This window comes from Nannospalax galili, unplaced genomic scaffold, assembly GCF_000622305.1.
Source record: "Nannospalax galili isolate Female #2095 unplaced genomic scaffold, S.galili_v1.0 scaffold706, whole genome shotgun sequence".
Classification (NCBI taxonomy): domain Eukaryota; kingdom Metazoa; phylum Chordata; class Mammalia; order Rodentia; family Spalacidae; genus Nannospalax; species Nannospalax galili.
Window position 1 is genome coordinate 945,512 of NW_008354694.1, and position 17,021 is coordinate 962,532.

Here is a 17,021-nt window from a genome sequence, read left to right on the forward strand (position 1 = left end):
ATTGTTCACAACTCTTTCAGCATAACTGTTCCAAGTTCCACAGCAACAAACTCTGAGCACACAATGGCTTTTCCAGCCCACAGTTCCAAACACTTCCACAGTCCTCCCGAAAGCACCAAGGTCAGGTCTGTCACAGCAATATCCCATGATCCTGGTACCAATTTCTGTCCTAGTTTGTTTCTCCATTGCTGTGACAAAACACTCTGACCAGTACCAACTTGGGCAGGAAAGGGTTTACTCAGCTTACATCTCCCAGGTCACAGTTCATCTGGGAGCCCAAGGCAGACTCAGGGCAGGAACTGGAGCACAGGCCATGGAGAAACACTGCTTACCTGCTTGCTCCCCTGGCTCCAGCTCAGCCTGCTTTCTTATGTAACACAGGCCCACCTGCCCAGGGGTGGCACCACCCACAGTGGGCTGGGCCCTCCCACATCACTCATCAAGAAGATGCCCCTCAGACATGGCCACAGGCCAGTCCAATGGAGGCAATTCCCCAACTGAGGCTCCCTCAACCCAGGTGTGTCAAGTTGACACTAAAGCTATCCAGCATGCTTGACATGGACACACGACAATGGGCTGAATGCCCTGCCCAAATTGGTGAGCAAGACAGGACTGTAATGACTGGATGCACAGCAGATCAAACAGAACGACCTTGTTTCCTTCAACTAATATTTCCAAACATGTTTCCTAATCCCTCTATCCTTAGATATGGCATCTTTTTGGCATCCCCTCTAACCCTTGCAACAATCCATGATGAAGGCTCCTCCCTCCTTCTAAACAGAAGACAAGGGATGGTTGAGATACTTAAGTTCTGTAACCAAAAAGCTCGATGCATGTCTATTCTCTGTACAGCTAGTGGCCTGGAGAGGTTGGCTCTGTCTTTGTGTTAACTCAGTGCGTGTGTATACAGGGGGATGGGGGGAAGACGGGCAGGGATGCGCCACATAACGGCGTTTCAGCCAACTTTAATGACGGAGTGAATACACAGTAGTGGTCTCCTTAGGTTCCTTTCCCCGGGGATGTAGAAGCCGTTCTGTGTAAACACACCGTGTGCATGTGCATGCATAAAAACAAAACAGACACATTAACAAATTGGCTTGCCCGTGGGCCCGCCAGGTGTAAAATTCAAAATGAGGCTGACTTTGGTCAAGTTTGTAAACTCACAAGCTGATAATGTATGCTCAGAGAGGCACAATTCCTTCCTTTTCAGGGAAATCTCAGTTTAAGAACTTTCAACTCGGGGCTGGAGAAACGGCTCAGCAGTTAAGAGACTTGCTGCTCTTGCAGAGGACTAGTTTGGTTCCCAGCGCCTCTATTAGGTGGCTCACAGCTACCAGTAACTCTAGCTCCAGGGGATCCGATGCCGCCTTCTCGTCTCTGAGGGCACCAACATGCACGTGCACATACTAATATACAAATACATACACATAAGTATAAAAAAAACTTTTAAGAATCCAAACTTTCAACAGTATAAAAAAAAACTTTTAAGAATCCGAACTTTCAAGAGATCAGTTGAAGCCCACCCACATTAGTAAGGATCATTTTTACTTAGTTATTAGTCGGCTATTACAGATATTAACATTTACAAAATTACCTTCACAGCAACACCTACATTACTATTTGATTGAAAAACCAGGCTGATACAAGCCCACGCTACTTAAGTGGAGTTATCCGATATGGGCAGACAGCACTGAAAATGGGATTTCAGGAGAATCATGAGGCTGTTTAGGGAAGTGGGACCCTTTCTCAGGCAGCACTCCATTCCACAGATAACCCTGCCATTGGCACTACCCCCTGTAGGAACACTTAGCATAATCTAGAGAGATCTGAGGGATTTTTTTAAAGTGTGAAAACAGACACAGACTGCAATCTCTCAAAAATAAAAAATAAAATTCATTTATTGAAGTGGAGAAATTTAACACAAGACCCATGTGAGCAACCCCAAAGGAGATCTCCAAGCTCTGGTACGCCCCAATCTTTGCACACCACCCTGGAATGCACAGCTGTGCAGACACATGGCAGCTGGCACAGTCTAGTTCTCAAGATTTGCCGTGTGCTAAGTCTTCTTGTTCCACATATTTGTCCGTCCACTGACGGAGTTTACGATACTGACTGGATTTTTACTGTTCACTGAAAGAAACTGCTGCCTAGCGTCACCTCGATTCAAACCAAAGATCAGGACAAACACCCAGCACCTTCCAGCCTCATTTTTTACTTTTCTCCAATAACGACCTCTAAGCACCATCTATGTTTCTGGCCAGGGAATGACTCAGGATCCACAGAAAAGCAAAGAGCCCCACCAGGCTGGAGCTGGTACAAGCAGGGGGCCAGGAGCCTTAAAGTACTGACCTCAGTTTAAGAGACAGATCAGGTCGCTTGCTTTTCCCCGAATGGTCTCTGTGATTTGTAATGTACTTTGGAAAATTAAATTCGGAGACAGACTTGGCACTGCCCTCCTGATAGCCATGGCCTGCCACTCTGTCTGGTTCCCATCCCAGTAAGCCAGTTACTCAGGGAAGGGAGCAAACCCCAGGTCCAGGGTCCTTGTTGTGTGAAGGAAATATAGTGATGTAAACATGATCTGATCTGAGCTCTGCACTTCCCACAGATGCAAAGCTGTAGTGTGAAAAAATGACACTGCAGAAGGGGAGGATCTGAGAGGCGAAAAGAGCAGGACAAGACAGGGCAGGATTCTCCAAAGGTTTGATCCACCTCAGGCTACAGATCACACTGAAACTCTCAACTTCCTGATGGCAGGCCAGCAAACACCTGCCCATGCCTGGGACTAACTAACCCACGCTCCAGGCCACACCTCTCTGGCCCGGATAGGCACAATATAAATAAATGATGCCACTGATGGGTGGCAGAGAGGACAGCACAGATGGGCCACACTCTTCCCAGTTGATGCCAAGAGGTTACCCCTTAGTAGCTGGGACCCACATCCAGCAACAGCCTCCGAGCACAGAGCCTGTAAGTGGCTCTTGGGCACCACCTCTGGGTTCCTGGGAATCCGGGGCTGAAATGGAGGGACCGACAGGGACAGGGCAGCATGTCTGCTCTTGGGGCATCTGGACGCAGCCTCATTCTTGGTTATTGCTCTAATCTGACTTCTATTTATCTGTCATCAGCAAGGGGCCAGTCAGCGCATAGCAAGACATGGGAGAGCTTGGTACCAACTGGCATAGGGGATGCCAAGAGGGCTCTGACTCGGGGCTCCTGGGGGCTGCAGAAGAGAGGCTGAGCTTGCCCCAGAGCCGTGTACTGCAGGGGATGGGCTTCATCCTCCAACCTGACTCCAAGCTTAACAGCTGCCTAGTGTCCAACCAAAAAGGCACGGACTTTCCTGAAAGAGTCACACTACCAACTGCCCATGCCTCAGGAGAACAGGCAAGAGGTCAAAAAGGGTGCAGGCAACTGCCACAGCCTAATGCTACGGAAGGCTCTGCACCACGCCCTCAGGGCCAGGGGCCCTGAAGACACAACTTGTCTTCTGCATTGGGTCTCAGCCTTAGAAGCTACCCGGCAGGACCACCTCTCCACAGGAGCTTCAGTGCAGGATGCCGTGGTGGAACGCAAGCCTGGCCCCTTCCATCGGCTTGCGACTTCTCACTAAAGCCAGGCTGGTACCTGAGCCTGGAATGGCAGGCCAGTGTCTGAGCCTGCAAACTGCACCTGGCCACAGAGGCACCTATTAGAGATGCCAGTGAGCAGAGGGATGAGAGGCGCCGCCATCCTGTGGGCAAGCAGCGCGTCCTCGTGCCCACACTGTTCAGGCCAGTGGCTACACTGAGAGGCCACCCTTCTCATCCCGTCATCTGAAGTGACTCAGCTGTCTCTGAACAGCAGGAAAGGGCTTCAGCGTCAAGGCCCTCCCAACTTCAAATGCATTCTCTTCTACATAAACCAAGGTTCAAGGTAAGTCCGACCTCTAGGTGAGTGAGAGCCCAGTGACCAGAGTGAAGACACAAAATCCTGTCACACACACGCACGTGCACGCACACCCACTCAACTGAGAGATGGGGAGCCAGCCAATGCCCTTCACAGATCCTCACACCAACAGGTGAACAACAACAGGCCAGGGGATCTTTCTCAGCTACCTCTGAAGTTTGCCTCTCAATCTGAATGTGACCCGGGACTCTGAGATGCTCGGAGATGCACTACATGACAGACACAGGCCACAGTTAGTGTTCAGCGGTTCCTCTGAGGCCCAGGAAACAGGCATTTGGGGGCAGGGAACAGTCTTTGTCCTCTCCCCAGCAACTGTAAACGAGTGATCTTGTGCATAGTGTCTATGAAGGGGAAATCAGGCCCTGAATGCCAGTCTGGTTCCTTACCTATAATGGATGACTTTCTGAGAAGTAAACATGAGTCTTCCTCAACAGAAAGCTGTGACACCTGGCCACCCCATCCCTACCCAGCATACTGGCAAGTACCTCCCAAGTCCCATGAGGATTCAATCGCATGAACGGGAGCCCACATTCAGATCTCCCGTGGAGGTATACGTTTACAGACTCTTGCTTAAGAACTCCAAGCCAGCCAGGCTTGGTGGTGCATGCTGGCAATCCCTGCACTTGGGAAGTGGCGGCTAGAACATCAGGAGTTCAAGGTCATCCTTGGCTATACAGCAAGTCCAAAGCCAGCCTTGGCTACGTGAGACCCTGTCTCAGAAACAAAAACAAAACCGACGTCTGAGTCATCGATCAAGGGGGCACAGGGCTGACACCACCATTCCCTGGACAGTTTTCTCTACAGCAGAAGTGGGGTGCCAATACTGAGGGGAACTAAGTCACCATGCCAGGTCTGAAGTCAGAGTCCATAACCAAGCCTAGGCCTAAATAAATTATAAATATCTTCTATCCAGGCAGCATGTCATTTTCTTTGAAAAACTAACGGCATCAAGAGGATGTTATTGTGACCTGCACAGAGGAATTGAGGGGAGAGGTGGCCTGGGCTTCACCCAAGCCAGAGACAGTCGATGAAAATCTTGGGCGAGTGGGGCAGGCTGTAAACTCCTAGGTCTCCAAGACATGGCTTGGGTAGAAGAGAGAAGTAGGGTATTTGGAAGCTGGATGAGGAAGAGGCCCGGTTTTGTAAAAGAGAAGTTTCCACTTATTTAATCCAGGCCTGACCTAGGAAAGGAAAAAACCGTGAGGCGTGGGATATGAATGTTTTTAAATAAAGTGAGCTGTGCGACAGGAATAATTTAGGTAAGGTGGGTCTGAAGAGGGAGGCCAGTGCTGAGGGAGGAGGAGGGATGAGAGCCGGTGGTGAAAAGTTCTAGGTTCAAATGTGCGGCAACAGCACCCGTCACGAGTTGTACCTCAAGTGTCTGCTACCCCTTTTTTCCCAGACCTCAGCCTCATATAGCTCAGGTTACCCTGGGGCCAGTGTCAGGTGGAGCAGTGCTCAGACAGTGACCCTGCCTTTCTCCAGAGGCTAGACCAGAGGCTCTGGAGACAGGCTGGACGGGGTAGGGGTACACCCAGATTCCTATATGAAGGCACTGGGGGAGTGGGTGGTGATGTGACTGCTCCTCGGCTGGATCAGCTCAGCAAGGGCCTCGTAGGTCCCCACCACAAAGCCCATGAAGCCCAGGATGCTGATGAGGGCGTCCTTGAGGATGGTGAGGGGGCTCATGCCTTCCGAGTAGAAGGTGATGATCTCCAGCAGGGGCGGGATGATGAGGGCCAGGGCACTGCTGCTCACGGAGCCCACCAGGGAGATGACCAGGTCCAGGCGGGGGATGAGGGTGGCCAACACACCTGCACAGAGAGGGAGGACACACATGAGCAAGACTGCCCAGGGCAGGAAGAGATCAGCTCCCCAGCCAGCACATTCAGCATCTGTCCATGTTATGATGGGAAATACCACGGTCTTCTGGCTCTAATCCTTGGTTTTTAAAATTGAGATAGGGTCTTACTATGTAAGCCCAGGCTGCCCTTGAACTTCAGACCCTCCTGCCTTAGCTTCCCAGGTGCTGAGATTACAGGTATGCATCACTCTCCCAACTGGACGTCTGTCTTTGAAGAAAACCAACCAGCTTACATTCTAAGACGGTCTGTCTCTTCCAGAGGCGGGAGGGATGGAGAAAAGGGAGCAGGCCACTTCTGAGGGAGTGCTCACCTCCCTCACATTGATGGACCCACAAATGCGCCGAGGAGACAGGAACATTCCCATCAGCAATTCTCCCAGAAAGAAACTGTGATGAAACCATCCACACTGCGTTTGCACAGCAGGGTAGTCCAGCAGTTCTGCCTGTAGACTGCCCTCCAGCAAGTCCCACCTCTCCACTCTGCCAAGCAGGACAATTCCCAGAACTTCCCCCGACCCCAAGCGTTTGGACAGTGCACAGTACAAGCTTTGAACCTACCTGCCTTGCCAGTGACCAATGGTCTGAAGAGACAGAGCTGGTGACGCCCCGCAAGACTTGCAGTGGAATGTGTAAGACGCTAGAGGGGAGCCCCTGGGGTGCTCTCACCACGGGAGACCTGATGCTCTGTGTGGTGCTGTCCTGGGTGACCTGGACAAATCCACCCACCCACTCTAGCGTCTGGGTCTCCCCATGCCTGGTGTCAGTCGCAGAGTGACTGCTCCTTGAGTTGCAGGGGTAGAAGCAGACACAAGGCAGCAGTCAGGAAACTGAGCTCACGGAGGGCTACAGGAATGTGGCCGGGGGGTGCAGGCTCTGACCTGAGCACCCAGCCTCCCACTCAGCAACAGACAGGTCCTTCTCACTCCCCGACTACCAACTCATGTCAAGCACTTAAGAGAACTGCCTCGCCAGGCGTGGTGGTGCACGCGTGTAGTCCCAGCACTCGGGAGGCAGAGGCAGGCGGATTTCTGTGAGTTCAAGACCAGCCTGGTCTACATAGTAAGTTCCAGGACAGCTCGGGCTACAGGGAAACCTTATCACAAAACAAAACATTTTATGCTGGGCACACGCTTGTAGTCCCAGCACTTGGGAGGCAGAGGCAGGCGGATTTCTGTGAGTTCAAGACCAGCCTGGTCTACATAGTAAGTTCCAAAAAAACACGGGCTACAGGGAAACCTTATCACAAAACAAAACAAAACAAAACAAAACAAAACAAAAAGCCCTGGAATAAACCTAACTAGGGATGAGAAATACCTCTACAATGAAAAGTTTTAAATATTAAAGACATTGAAGAAGACACTAGAAGTCGGAAAGTCCTACCATCGCAGACTGGCAGAATTAACATTGTAAAAATGGCTGTATTACCAAAAGCAATCTACAGATTCAATGCAATCTCCATCAAATTCCAATTCCAATGTCATTCTTCACAGAAATAGAAAAAATAATGTTAAAATGCAAACGGAAGCACAAAAGACCCCCTCCCAAAGCCAAGGCAATCCTAAGCAAAAACAAAACAAAAACCCATAAAGGAAACAAACATAAAAACAAGGCTGGGTACCACTGTGCCCGACTTCAAGTTACACCACAGTCATAGTAATACAAGCAGCACGGTACTGGCATGGAATCAGGTACACAGATCACTGGAACAGTGCAAGAACCCCAGGTACTGGGAAAATTGGGTATCCACATGCAGAGGGACGCAACTAGATCCCTAGGTCTCACCCTGCGTAACAACCAACTCCGACTGGATCACAGACCTTAATGTAGAACCTACAACTGAGAAACTGTTGGAGGAAAAACCAGGGAAACACGTTGGGACTGCGTTCAGACGCGGGTGCTCTGAAAAGCGTTCTAATGCTGAGGGACTGAGCCGACAACTCACAAAAGGAGTTTCATAAAGTGAACAGTTTCTGTGCAGCAAAGGAAACTCGAGTGAAGAGAAGATGGGAGAAAACCTTTGCTAACTACACATCTGAAAGAGAATTAATACCTAGGATATACAAAGAACTCAGAAAATAAAATAAAAAAACCCTAATCAATAAATGAGCTAATAAAATAAAGACTGTTCTCAAAAGAGAAAATACAAGTGGCCAGTGAACATGTGAAAAAATTTCCAACCTCATCAGTCATCAGAGAAATGTCAGAAGTACACTTAGATTCCATCTCACCCCAGGCAGAGTAACAGTCACTAAGAAAACAAGTAACCAACGCTGTCCAGGACACAGAGAAAAGGGACCTGTACAATGCTGATGGAAATGTAGGCTTCACAGTCATTATGCAGAGAGGGGGGCTTAAAAACCCTAAAACTAGATCAACCACATGACTCACCTAGGGTACTGACCCAAAGGACTGCAAGTCAACATATCACAGGTGTACGTTTTTCAATGGTTTATTAGCATATATTATTTACACATAAAATGGGTTTCATTGTATTTCCATACATGTATATAATGTATTCTGATCACATCCCCCTCCTCTACCCTCTGTTCACAATAGCTAAGTTATGGAACCAACTTAGACATCCAGCAATAGAAAAATGGATAAAGAAAATATCTATACACAATAAAATCGTTTCCAGCAGAAAAACAAATTATATCGCTTGTGGAAAAATAAATGTACCCGAAGATCATCAAATTAAGCGAATTCAGTCTCTGACAATATCACGTGCTGTCTCTCATTCCCTCAGGGCTGGCACACGACCAGTGGACCAGGAGCTCCCTTTCAGCACAGCCATGTGTTCTGGGAGAAGAATGTGGCTGCTGTGCCGGGCCACATAGTCCAGGTGCATCCCAGCACCCAGTGAGCTGAGGGCAACTGTGCATGGAGCCTAGACTTCAAATAGGGCATAAAATCCCATCTGTATATATGACGTGAAGTAGAAACGGAGCTGTCTGGGGGAACCAAGGGACTAATGGGGTCGGGGGGGAGGCTCAAAGCACATTACATATGTGTTGAAAACATCCTTATGAAACCCAGTAGCATGCATATGAACACGTATCATAGAATACACATATATAGAGTGCTAAAAGCACACAGGACATGACAAAGCTGTCGGACCACACAACAGTACATGCTGTTACAAGCCATGTGGCCCAGGACACTGAGGTTCCCCACTTTGAGTCTGCTTGCTGACTTGTAAATAAGGTACTGAACTGAAGAATCACGGGTATCTCATCCATGCACAGTTGGGTTTGGCCTGCTCAGGAACGTGTCCTGGGTGTTGCCCTCAGCTCACTGGGTGCTGGGATGCACCTTGACTATGTGGCCTGGCATAGCAACCACATTCCTCTCCCAGAAACACATGGCTGTGCTGAAAGGGAGCTCTTGGTCCACTGGTCGTGTGCCAAGAGAGTGCCAGTTACTCCTCATGTGCCAGCCTAGAGGGAACCAAAGCCTTCACCATCAGACGAAAGGAGCCTGGCAGGAGCTGACCCTCCCAACCCCATCTCCACCTCCCCCAGTGTTTGATGAGCAGACTGAAAGCTCACTCCTGTGTCTACTACACAATATATACAAGAGAAGTGTGCTTTGTAGCCTCACCAGAGAGGCTGAGAGGCCTCCAGCATCTCTCCTAAAGCCAGGCACAGGGCCACACAAAGCCCCTCTCCCTACCCTGGCAGGCGCCACCCCTAAACTGCAAAGTCTGACATGGCAATGAAAGAACAGAACGAGGGGCTGGAGAGATGGCTCGGCAGTTAGAGCCCTGGCTGCTCTTGCAGAGGACCTGGGTTCAGTTCCCAGCACCCACACGGCAGCTGACAACCATCTATGATTCCAGTTCTAAGGGATCTGATGCCCTTTCTGACCTCTGTGGGCATTGTACAACATGGGCACTCTTACTGCATGCACGCAATACACTCATACACATAAAATAAAAATAATAAAGGGGCTGTAGAGATGGCTCAGTGATTAAGAGCACTGACTGCTCTTGTAGAAGACCTGGATTCGATTCCCAGCACCCACATGGTGGCTACGAACCGTCCTTAACTGAAGTTCCAGGGGAATCTGAAGCCTTCTTCTGACCTCCACAGCATTGCATGACATGGGTGCACTCACATACATGCAGGCAATACACTCAATTCTGACTTATGTACAGAGAAATAGCAGCCATCAAAAGAGTGAACACACACTCACACTTGCTCTGGGGGTGGGTGGCTTGTGCTGCCCAGAATGTGATTAGTGCTGGTAAAACCACTGTGTTACTTCTCAGTGTTTAGAAGTTCACCTCCAAAATTCACAATGGTCTTGAACAAATATATAAGTTCATTTGATGGGGACTTGGAGAAAAAAACCTATTTCTGAAGACACTACATACATAAGCTGTAGAAGGAACAAGGAGAAATCAAGTTGGTGCTGATGTCAGAGGCTCATCTGTACTGGCTAGCATCCATAGTGCTGGAGGGCGCTACGCCTGCTACAGAAGGGAAAAATAGTCATCAACTTCATCCAGCTGTGAATCCTGGGAACTACAGTAACAACTGGCCTGATAAGATGTGCCCACCAGAGCAGGGTGGCAGGAATATTGTGGGCATAACCAACCACTCTCTACTTAAGGTCTGCTTCATAGGATGGAGCTCATGCCTGATATTGATGATATCAGGCTTACAGACATGGGGAAGTGGGTAAGAAACTCCAGCCCCACCTAAGGAAACTTTGGCAACAGATGGCTCTTGGCAGGTTAACCAGGCTCCAGTAGATGGACCCACACTGAATGAAGGACATTGAGAACAAATTAGACTGTATAGACCTTATTATATATATACATATATACAGCGAACATTCAATTGGGCAGAGGGCATTAAGGAGGGGTGCAGATAGAGGAGGAGATTAAACACCATCAAATCATATTGTATGCAAATCGCAAAAATGCAATTAAAAAAAGACAAAAAATTACAAAAGCAAAGGAAACTACCACCCCACCATGTCTAACATTATAGGAATAGTTTAAAATCTACCAGCCGGGTGTGGAGGTGCACACCTTTAATCCCAGCACTTGGGAGACAGAGGCGGGCAGATCTCTCTGAGTTCCAGGCCAGCTGGGATTACAGGGAGACCCTGTCTCAAAAACCAACAAAATAAAACAACTCAGAGGAAGACATTTAGGTATCAAGTTTTTATTATTTTCCTTTTTTCCCCCCTCTCTCAGCATTGGGAAGTGAATCCAGGGCCTTGCTTATGCTAGGTAAATGCTCTACCACTGAGCTATACCAGCCTTTTTTTTTCGTTTTTCACCAAAGTCTCACTATGTAGCCCAGGCTAGCCTCATAGTCCTCCTGTTTCAACCTCCCAAATGCCAGGTTACAGATATGTGCTACCATGCTCACCATGGGTCCTGAGTTTTATGAAGGGCTCCCAGGACAGAGGTGGAAGAAAGCCATTGGAAGGTTTATAGTCCAGGCAGTTATAAACCAGTGTTTCTCAAGCCTAAATGTGCATATAAACCTAGTATCTTGTTAAGCTTTAGAATCTTGCTTGCCCTGTAGATCTTAGAGGGCCCAGTCTTTGTTTCTAATGAGGTCCCAGGTAGTGTTAATGCTGATGGTCTAGGAATCAAATTACAGAGTTGTGGAGATTCAGATAGTAATAAAGTAATAGAAGAGTTATAGTTGAGGTCAAAAGCATTGTGGGAAAAAAGGCACTGACTAACAACTGTGGAACTACTTGATAGTGACAGTGATATCTGAGTTAGCCTTGGAAGAATTTAACTTAGGACTGGAAGAGGGAGAGGGGAGCAAGCATTCCGTGCTCTGGCACAGTCTGGGCAAAGGCAGCGTTAGCTTGACGGTGAGAACTTACTGAAAGTTTGCTCACTAATGATGCTGCCCTTCCTCACTGTAGCAGAAGACTGAAGTATGAGAAGTAGTCAGATACCGAGAAGCCCTCCTATTCTGATCTAGAAACTTCTATAAGATCTGCCTGGCTGGGATGTTCTACAGCTACACAGACTTGCCCAAACAAGCCTGCTCACTGACAGTTTGGTGTTATTACAACTCACCAATAGGTTTCTGAAATTCTCACACCTAACTCATGAGGCCAACACCAAGAGAATTACGGCCAACTGCTGCAGGACTGGCTTAGTGCCCTAAGGAAGACCAGACAGCCTTCAGCCCAGGCCTCTAGACGTCCCCCAGGGGAAGTGAGTCCCCCACGGGCTCTCCTTCCCAAGCTCTGGGCTTACGGTGCCCGGCTTAGCTCATTTCCAAACATATGAGTTGGGTGTGCATCCTGCCCCATAGGAAAACTTGAGATGAACACCTCACTCTCAACGGCAGTCTGCAACAGGCGACACATAGCCCTCGCGGAGGTTGGGGAGAACGAAAGATGAACTCCAAGTGGGGTTTAAACCTGAAGCTGGCCCAAACCCTCCCTGTTTTCCTTAGAAACAGAGATTGAGGAAGAGGAAGAAAAGTGAGGAAAGCATCAGAGATGGAGATAAAAACAGACTGCCATTAAAACGCATTGGGAACCATTGAAAACAAAGACATGATTCACCAACAGACCTCAGACCACAAGAGCAGGAGCGGAGGACAAAATTAACACTGTGGCACATCCACACCCGAAGGGCCTCTACCGACGCCTGCAGTTACTTCAAAGTCTCCAGGGAAGGCGGAGAGCACGAAGGGGCTATCTCCCTTCAGGGGATGCTGAACCAGAACGGATCATAGGAGACAGACAGGGAGAACAGCACATGCACTTGAACATCAAACACTGCCGGGCCCTGTGAGCGTCCCTCAGCACAAAGAAGGGAGGTAGGTCCCCAGACAGAGCCGGGGAAAGAGATGCAGAAAGTCAAGAGGGTCTAAGGGCAACATGAAGCCTGGAGCCAGGGATGGCTGCCTCCTTTGGGGTGGGGTAGAAGTAAGTCAGGCAGGAAGCAAGGCAGCTGCTTTAGGGACATTTTAAAGACAAACCTAGTTTTCCTAGAGTGTTTTTGGGGAAAGTCAAGTTATTTGAACTCTCCACATCCTTTCTTCCAATGCCCTTTAGATTCAAGAACTGGCCCTCAGAGCTGACGTGACAAGCCACCGTGTACACAGAAGTGGTCTCTTTGACACTTAAGCTAATCCATCCACCAGGGAACACAACTGAGTGCCTCCACAGCTGCTGCAAAGGATGGCCTTCGGACCCACAGTGTCTCATGAGGAAGCAAGGACCATCATGTTCCTCCCTTCCTCCAGTCACTCCAGGCCTGCCCTAGCTGAGCTGTCCCCCGGGCTGTTTCCACACTGGTCCAGGGGAGGACCTGACATCTGCCAAAGAGTCACAGGAGAAGCCAGACATGTGGGTAGAAGAAGCCAGAGTTCTGGGTGCTAGGAGCCTTCGGCAGGGTTGAGGGAACCCCAGATGCCCACCCTCTGCCCTGTGCCAGCCCCAACCTGGAAGAAATCCTTAAAACTGTTCTCTGTCAAATTCGAAGAGCAAAGTCACCTAGGGAGTTTTTTCTGTATAGATACCCACAAGGCTGTCCTACCCACAAGGCTGTCCTACCCACAAGACTGGCCTACCCACAAGGCTGGCCTACCCACAAGACTGTCCTACCCATAAGGCTGTCCTACCCACAAGGCTGTCCTACCCACAAGACTGTCTACCCACAAGGCTGTCCTATCCACAAGGCTGTCCTACCCACAAGGCTGGCCTATCCACAAGGCTGTCCTACCCACAAGGCTGTCTACCCACAAGACTGGCCTACCCACAAGGCTGTCCTACCCACAAGGCTGTCCTACCCACAAGGCTGGCCTACCCACAAGGCTGGCCTACCCACAAGACTGTCCTACCCACAAGACTGGCCTACCCACAAGGCTGTCCTACCCACAAGACTGTCCTACCCACAAGGCTGTCCTATACAAGGCTGTCCTACCCACAAGACTGGCCTACCCACAAGGCTGTCCTACTCACTGTGCTCTGCTTGAAGTTAAAGGAGGGTGAGCCAAGTTTGGCAGTTCACACCTATAATCCCAGTACACGGGAGGGGAGGCAAGAGGATTGTTTTGAGTTCAAGGCACATATGAGACTGTCTCAAAAGCACAAAAGTGACGGTGTCACAAAAGTGACAGACATGATGGTGCACACTTACAATCCCAACATCGAGAGGTGGTGGCTGGAGGATTAGAAGTTCAAGGTCATCTTTGGCTACATAGCAAGTTCAAAACTAGCCTGGGCTACCTGAGACCTCTCTCAAAACAACAACAACAAAGAGGACAAAAGCAGCATGTGGCCTGAGGGCTGACCATGAGGCAGGTCTTAATCCAGGCCTCGTGTCTGCTGGGACGGTGTGGACGGCCTCCCGTTGTCCTGCTCATGCCCAATAAAAGTCACCTCAGTCCAAGGTCTGAGCAAGTACCCTAGACAACATCCACATCTTTCAACTCAAAAACACTCAACTTCCATGCAATTAAAATTCACGCTGGGTGAGGTGGTACAGGCCTTTAATCCCAGCACTTGGGAGGCAGAAGCCAACAGATCTCTGTGAGTTTGAGGGCAGCCTGGTCTACAGAGAGACTTCAGGCCAGCCAGGGCTATATAGAGAAACTCTGTCTCAAATAATAATTTTAAAAAATAAAATTTCTATTTAGGACTGATGGTTGTGGCTGAGGAAGAGAAGAAAGTTATATAAACTTAATCATGAGTCCAAAGATAGAGGCTAGGACTACATAATTAAAGGAAATTTCCAGGAGGTCCCAATGGAATAAGCAACAAGATTCTTGCCCCTAACCAGTAAAACAATCAAAAAGCTTAATATAGCAAAATTAAATAAGCAAATTTATATTTCAAGCACTTTAATTTGGAAAACAACTGAAAATCACCTAGAAATTCAAATAAAAAACTGGATCAATCTGTCCACAAGGTTCCCGGCCTATTAACACACAAAAGCTATGAGAGGGGGGAAAACGTTAATTTAAAAAGTCTTACCATATCCTTACTTCAACTTCTAACTCAATCCCTTTGGCGGAGGGTTGTGGGTGAGAAGATACAGAGATAAACAGCCAGGTTACTCACCAGGCATTTGAAGACTAATATACAAAAATACCTAAGATTGTCTCCCCATCTCAAAATGAACTATTTGAAATAAGCATGTATCTTCAATTAAAGTAACCAGTCCTTCACACAGGTGAAGTTCTATCCGTCCATCCCTGGTCTCATGATATAACCCAGGCTGACCCTGAACTCCTACCCCTCCCCGGTAGGGAGGAGAGGGGATTACAGAAATGTGCCACTGTGCCCAATTTATATAGTGCTGGGGATCGAACCCAGGTTCTTCATGCCTGTTAGGCAAGCATTCTACCAACTAAGCCACATCCCCAGCCCTCTGCAGTGGGTTTTAGATGCTCGCCCATTTTAGATGGGATGGTAACAGTGCATTTACCCCATTGCACTTAGACCACATCTGTAAACACGCCCTCAGTCCTGGGTTCTTTAGGGCACCAAGAACTGTTTCTTCACGCTCCCCGCCAGCAGTGCAGCTGTGTGCCAGGTTCTCATGGGGTAATTCAGGTGTCCTCCAGACTTTAAGCCAACACAGCAATTATCTCGCCTTCTACTCACATGTCAGGCAAACCATCGCAGTTCGCACGCACAGGTCCACCAACAGCTCGCAGTGCTCAGGTGCCCGGGACACAAAGAACGGGATGATGATCTCAGCTGGGACGTAGAACTGGAGCGCATACGTGAAGAAGATGCCTATGGAGTAGAGCAGCTTCACCGACTGGTACAACCTGCAGACGATGGGGTGCCCTCAGGAGCCTGCTCGGCACGCTCTGCACCCCAGACTGAGTGCAATGTGGCTCCTGAGCCCTGGAGACGCAGGTCAAGGTCACCGACCCACACAGCCTTCAGATCCACAAGCTCCCAGCCTGGTTTATCTCAGAGACACACTTGCACATGTTCACAAAAATGTGCAGTCAAAACAGGTAGGATGGTTCAGGGGGTGATGGCACCTGCCTGATGACCCAGGTTCCAGCCCCCCAAACTCACATGGTGGAAGGTGAGAACTAACTCCCACAAGTTGTCCTCTGCCATGCACACATGCATGCATGAGCGAGACACACACACACACACACACACAAACACACTAAATACAAATAGTGCCTCCATGTAGCTTTTAAAAATGAGGCAGCAAGCCAGGAGCACTTAAAACTCCCAGCACTTGGGAGATGGAGGCAGGAGGATCTGGAGTTCGAGGCCAGACTCTGAATATAGTGAGTTTGAGGCCAGCCTGGGCTAACTGAGGCGCTGTCTCATAAACACAGCAGACAGACCTTCAGGTGCTGACAGAGGAACTAGCTCCAAGTATGGGGGAGGGGCAGCACAGAGCAGAATGGTATAGGCCAAGCGTTACAATCTGTCAGAAGGGGAAAAATGGAAACAACCCCCCTCCCCCATTAAACACCTCACACACATTAAGTACCTCAGAGCGACACACTGCAATGTGGGGATGAGGGATGGAGTGTGGTAAAAACGCTCCCTGTACATCCTTTGCATATTTGGAATCTCTACTATGTGCACAGGCAGATATCCTTTCAACAATAAAAGTCCTCAGAAAAACTATTAGACCCTAACAGGCCTACTTCTTTGCTTCCCATGCAATATGACGCTCCTTAGAATCAGCTCATGGTCAGGGAGGAATCATGGGAAGGAACACAGGCCCCTCACCCCAACAGAGGTGCCTTTCTGCCACACGCTTACCGTGGGGCACTCCCAACCTATGACCCCAGGGCACAGAGCTTCTGGACCTGGCTTGAGCTCCATGGTCTATCAGACCTGAGCAATGAGGAAAGCTTCTGGCCTCTCCTGGGATTGATTTAAATGTCTTATGCGTACAGCGAGGACCGGCTAGCTCTGCAGTGGAACTTAAAACCTAGAGGCAATGAGAACACCCTTGGGAAAATTAAATCTGGTAAAAAACTCACTTGCTAAGTGTAGATAATAAAAATTCTGTGGAAAAGAAATTCAGCTATCCAGGCAGTATGGTGGTGCACACCTTTGACTTTGATCCCAGCATTTAGGAGGCAGAGGCAGGCAGATCTCTGTGAATCCAATGCCGGCCCAGTTTACATAGCAAGTTCTAGGCCAGCTGGGGCCATGCTCTGACCAAAGCTGCCTGAGCCCTCCAGAGAGCTGCTGAGCTGGAGGGGGGGGGGGGGGGGGGGAA

The 17,021-nt window shown here is 49.1% G+C and overlaps 1 protein-coding gene across 3 annotated transcripts in view; it reads right to left on the minus strand.

Moving 5' to 3' along the window:
* Positions 1-1,873: 1,873 nt before the first annotated feature.
* The window catches only part of Slc36a1 (solute carrier family 36 member 1), a 42,759-nt gene continuing 27,611 nt past the window's right edge, over positions 1,874-17,021 (minus strand). For 2 of the 3 annotated variants that reach the window (XM_008851867.3, XM_008851866.3), the window contains exons 10-11: positions 15,416-15,585; positions 1,874-5,762 (exon numbers count right to left, since the gene is read on the minus strand). In XM_008851867.3, coding sequence (XP_008850089.1) covers positions 5,491-5,762; positions 15,416-15,585 — 442 coding nt within the window. In that variant the 3' untranslated portion in view covers positions 1,874-5,490. The remainder of the gene's footprint in view (positions 5,763-15,415; positions 15,586-17,021) is intronic. The other variant, XR_003846898.1, reaches the window with a different exon arrangement.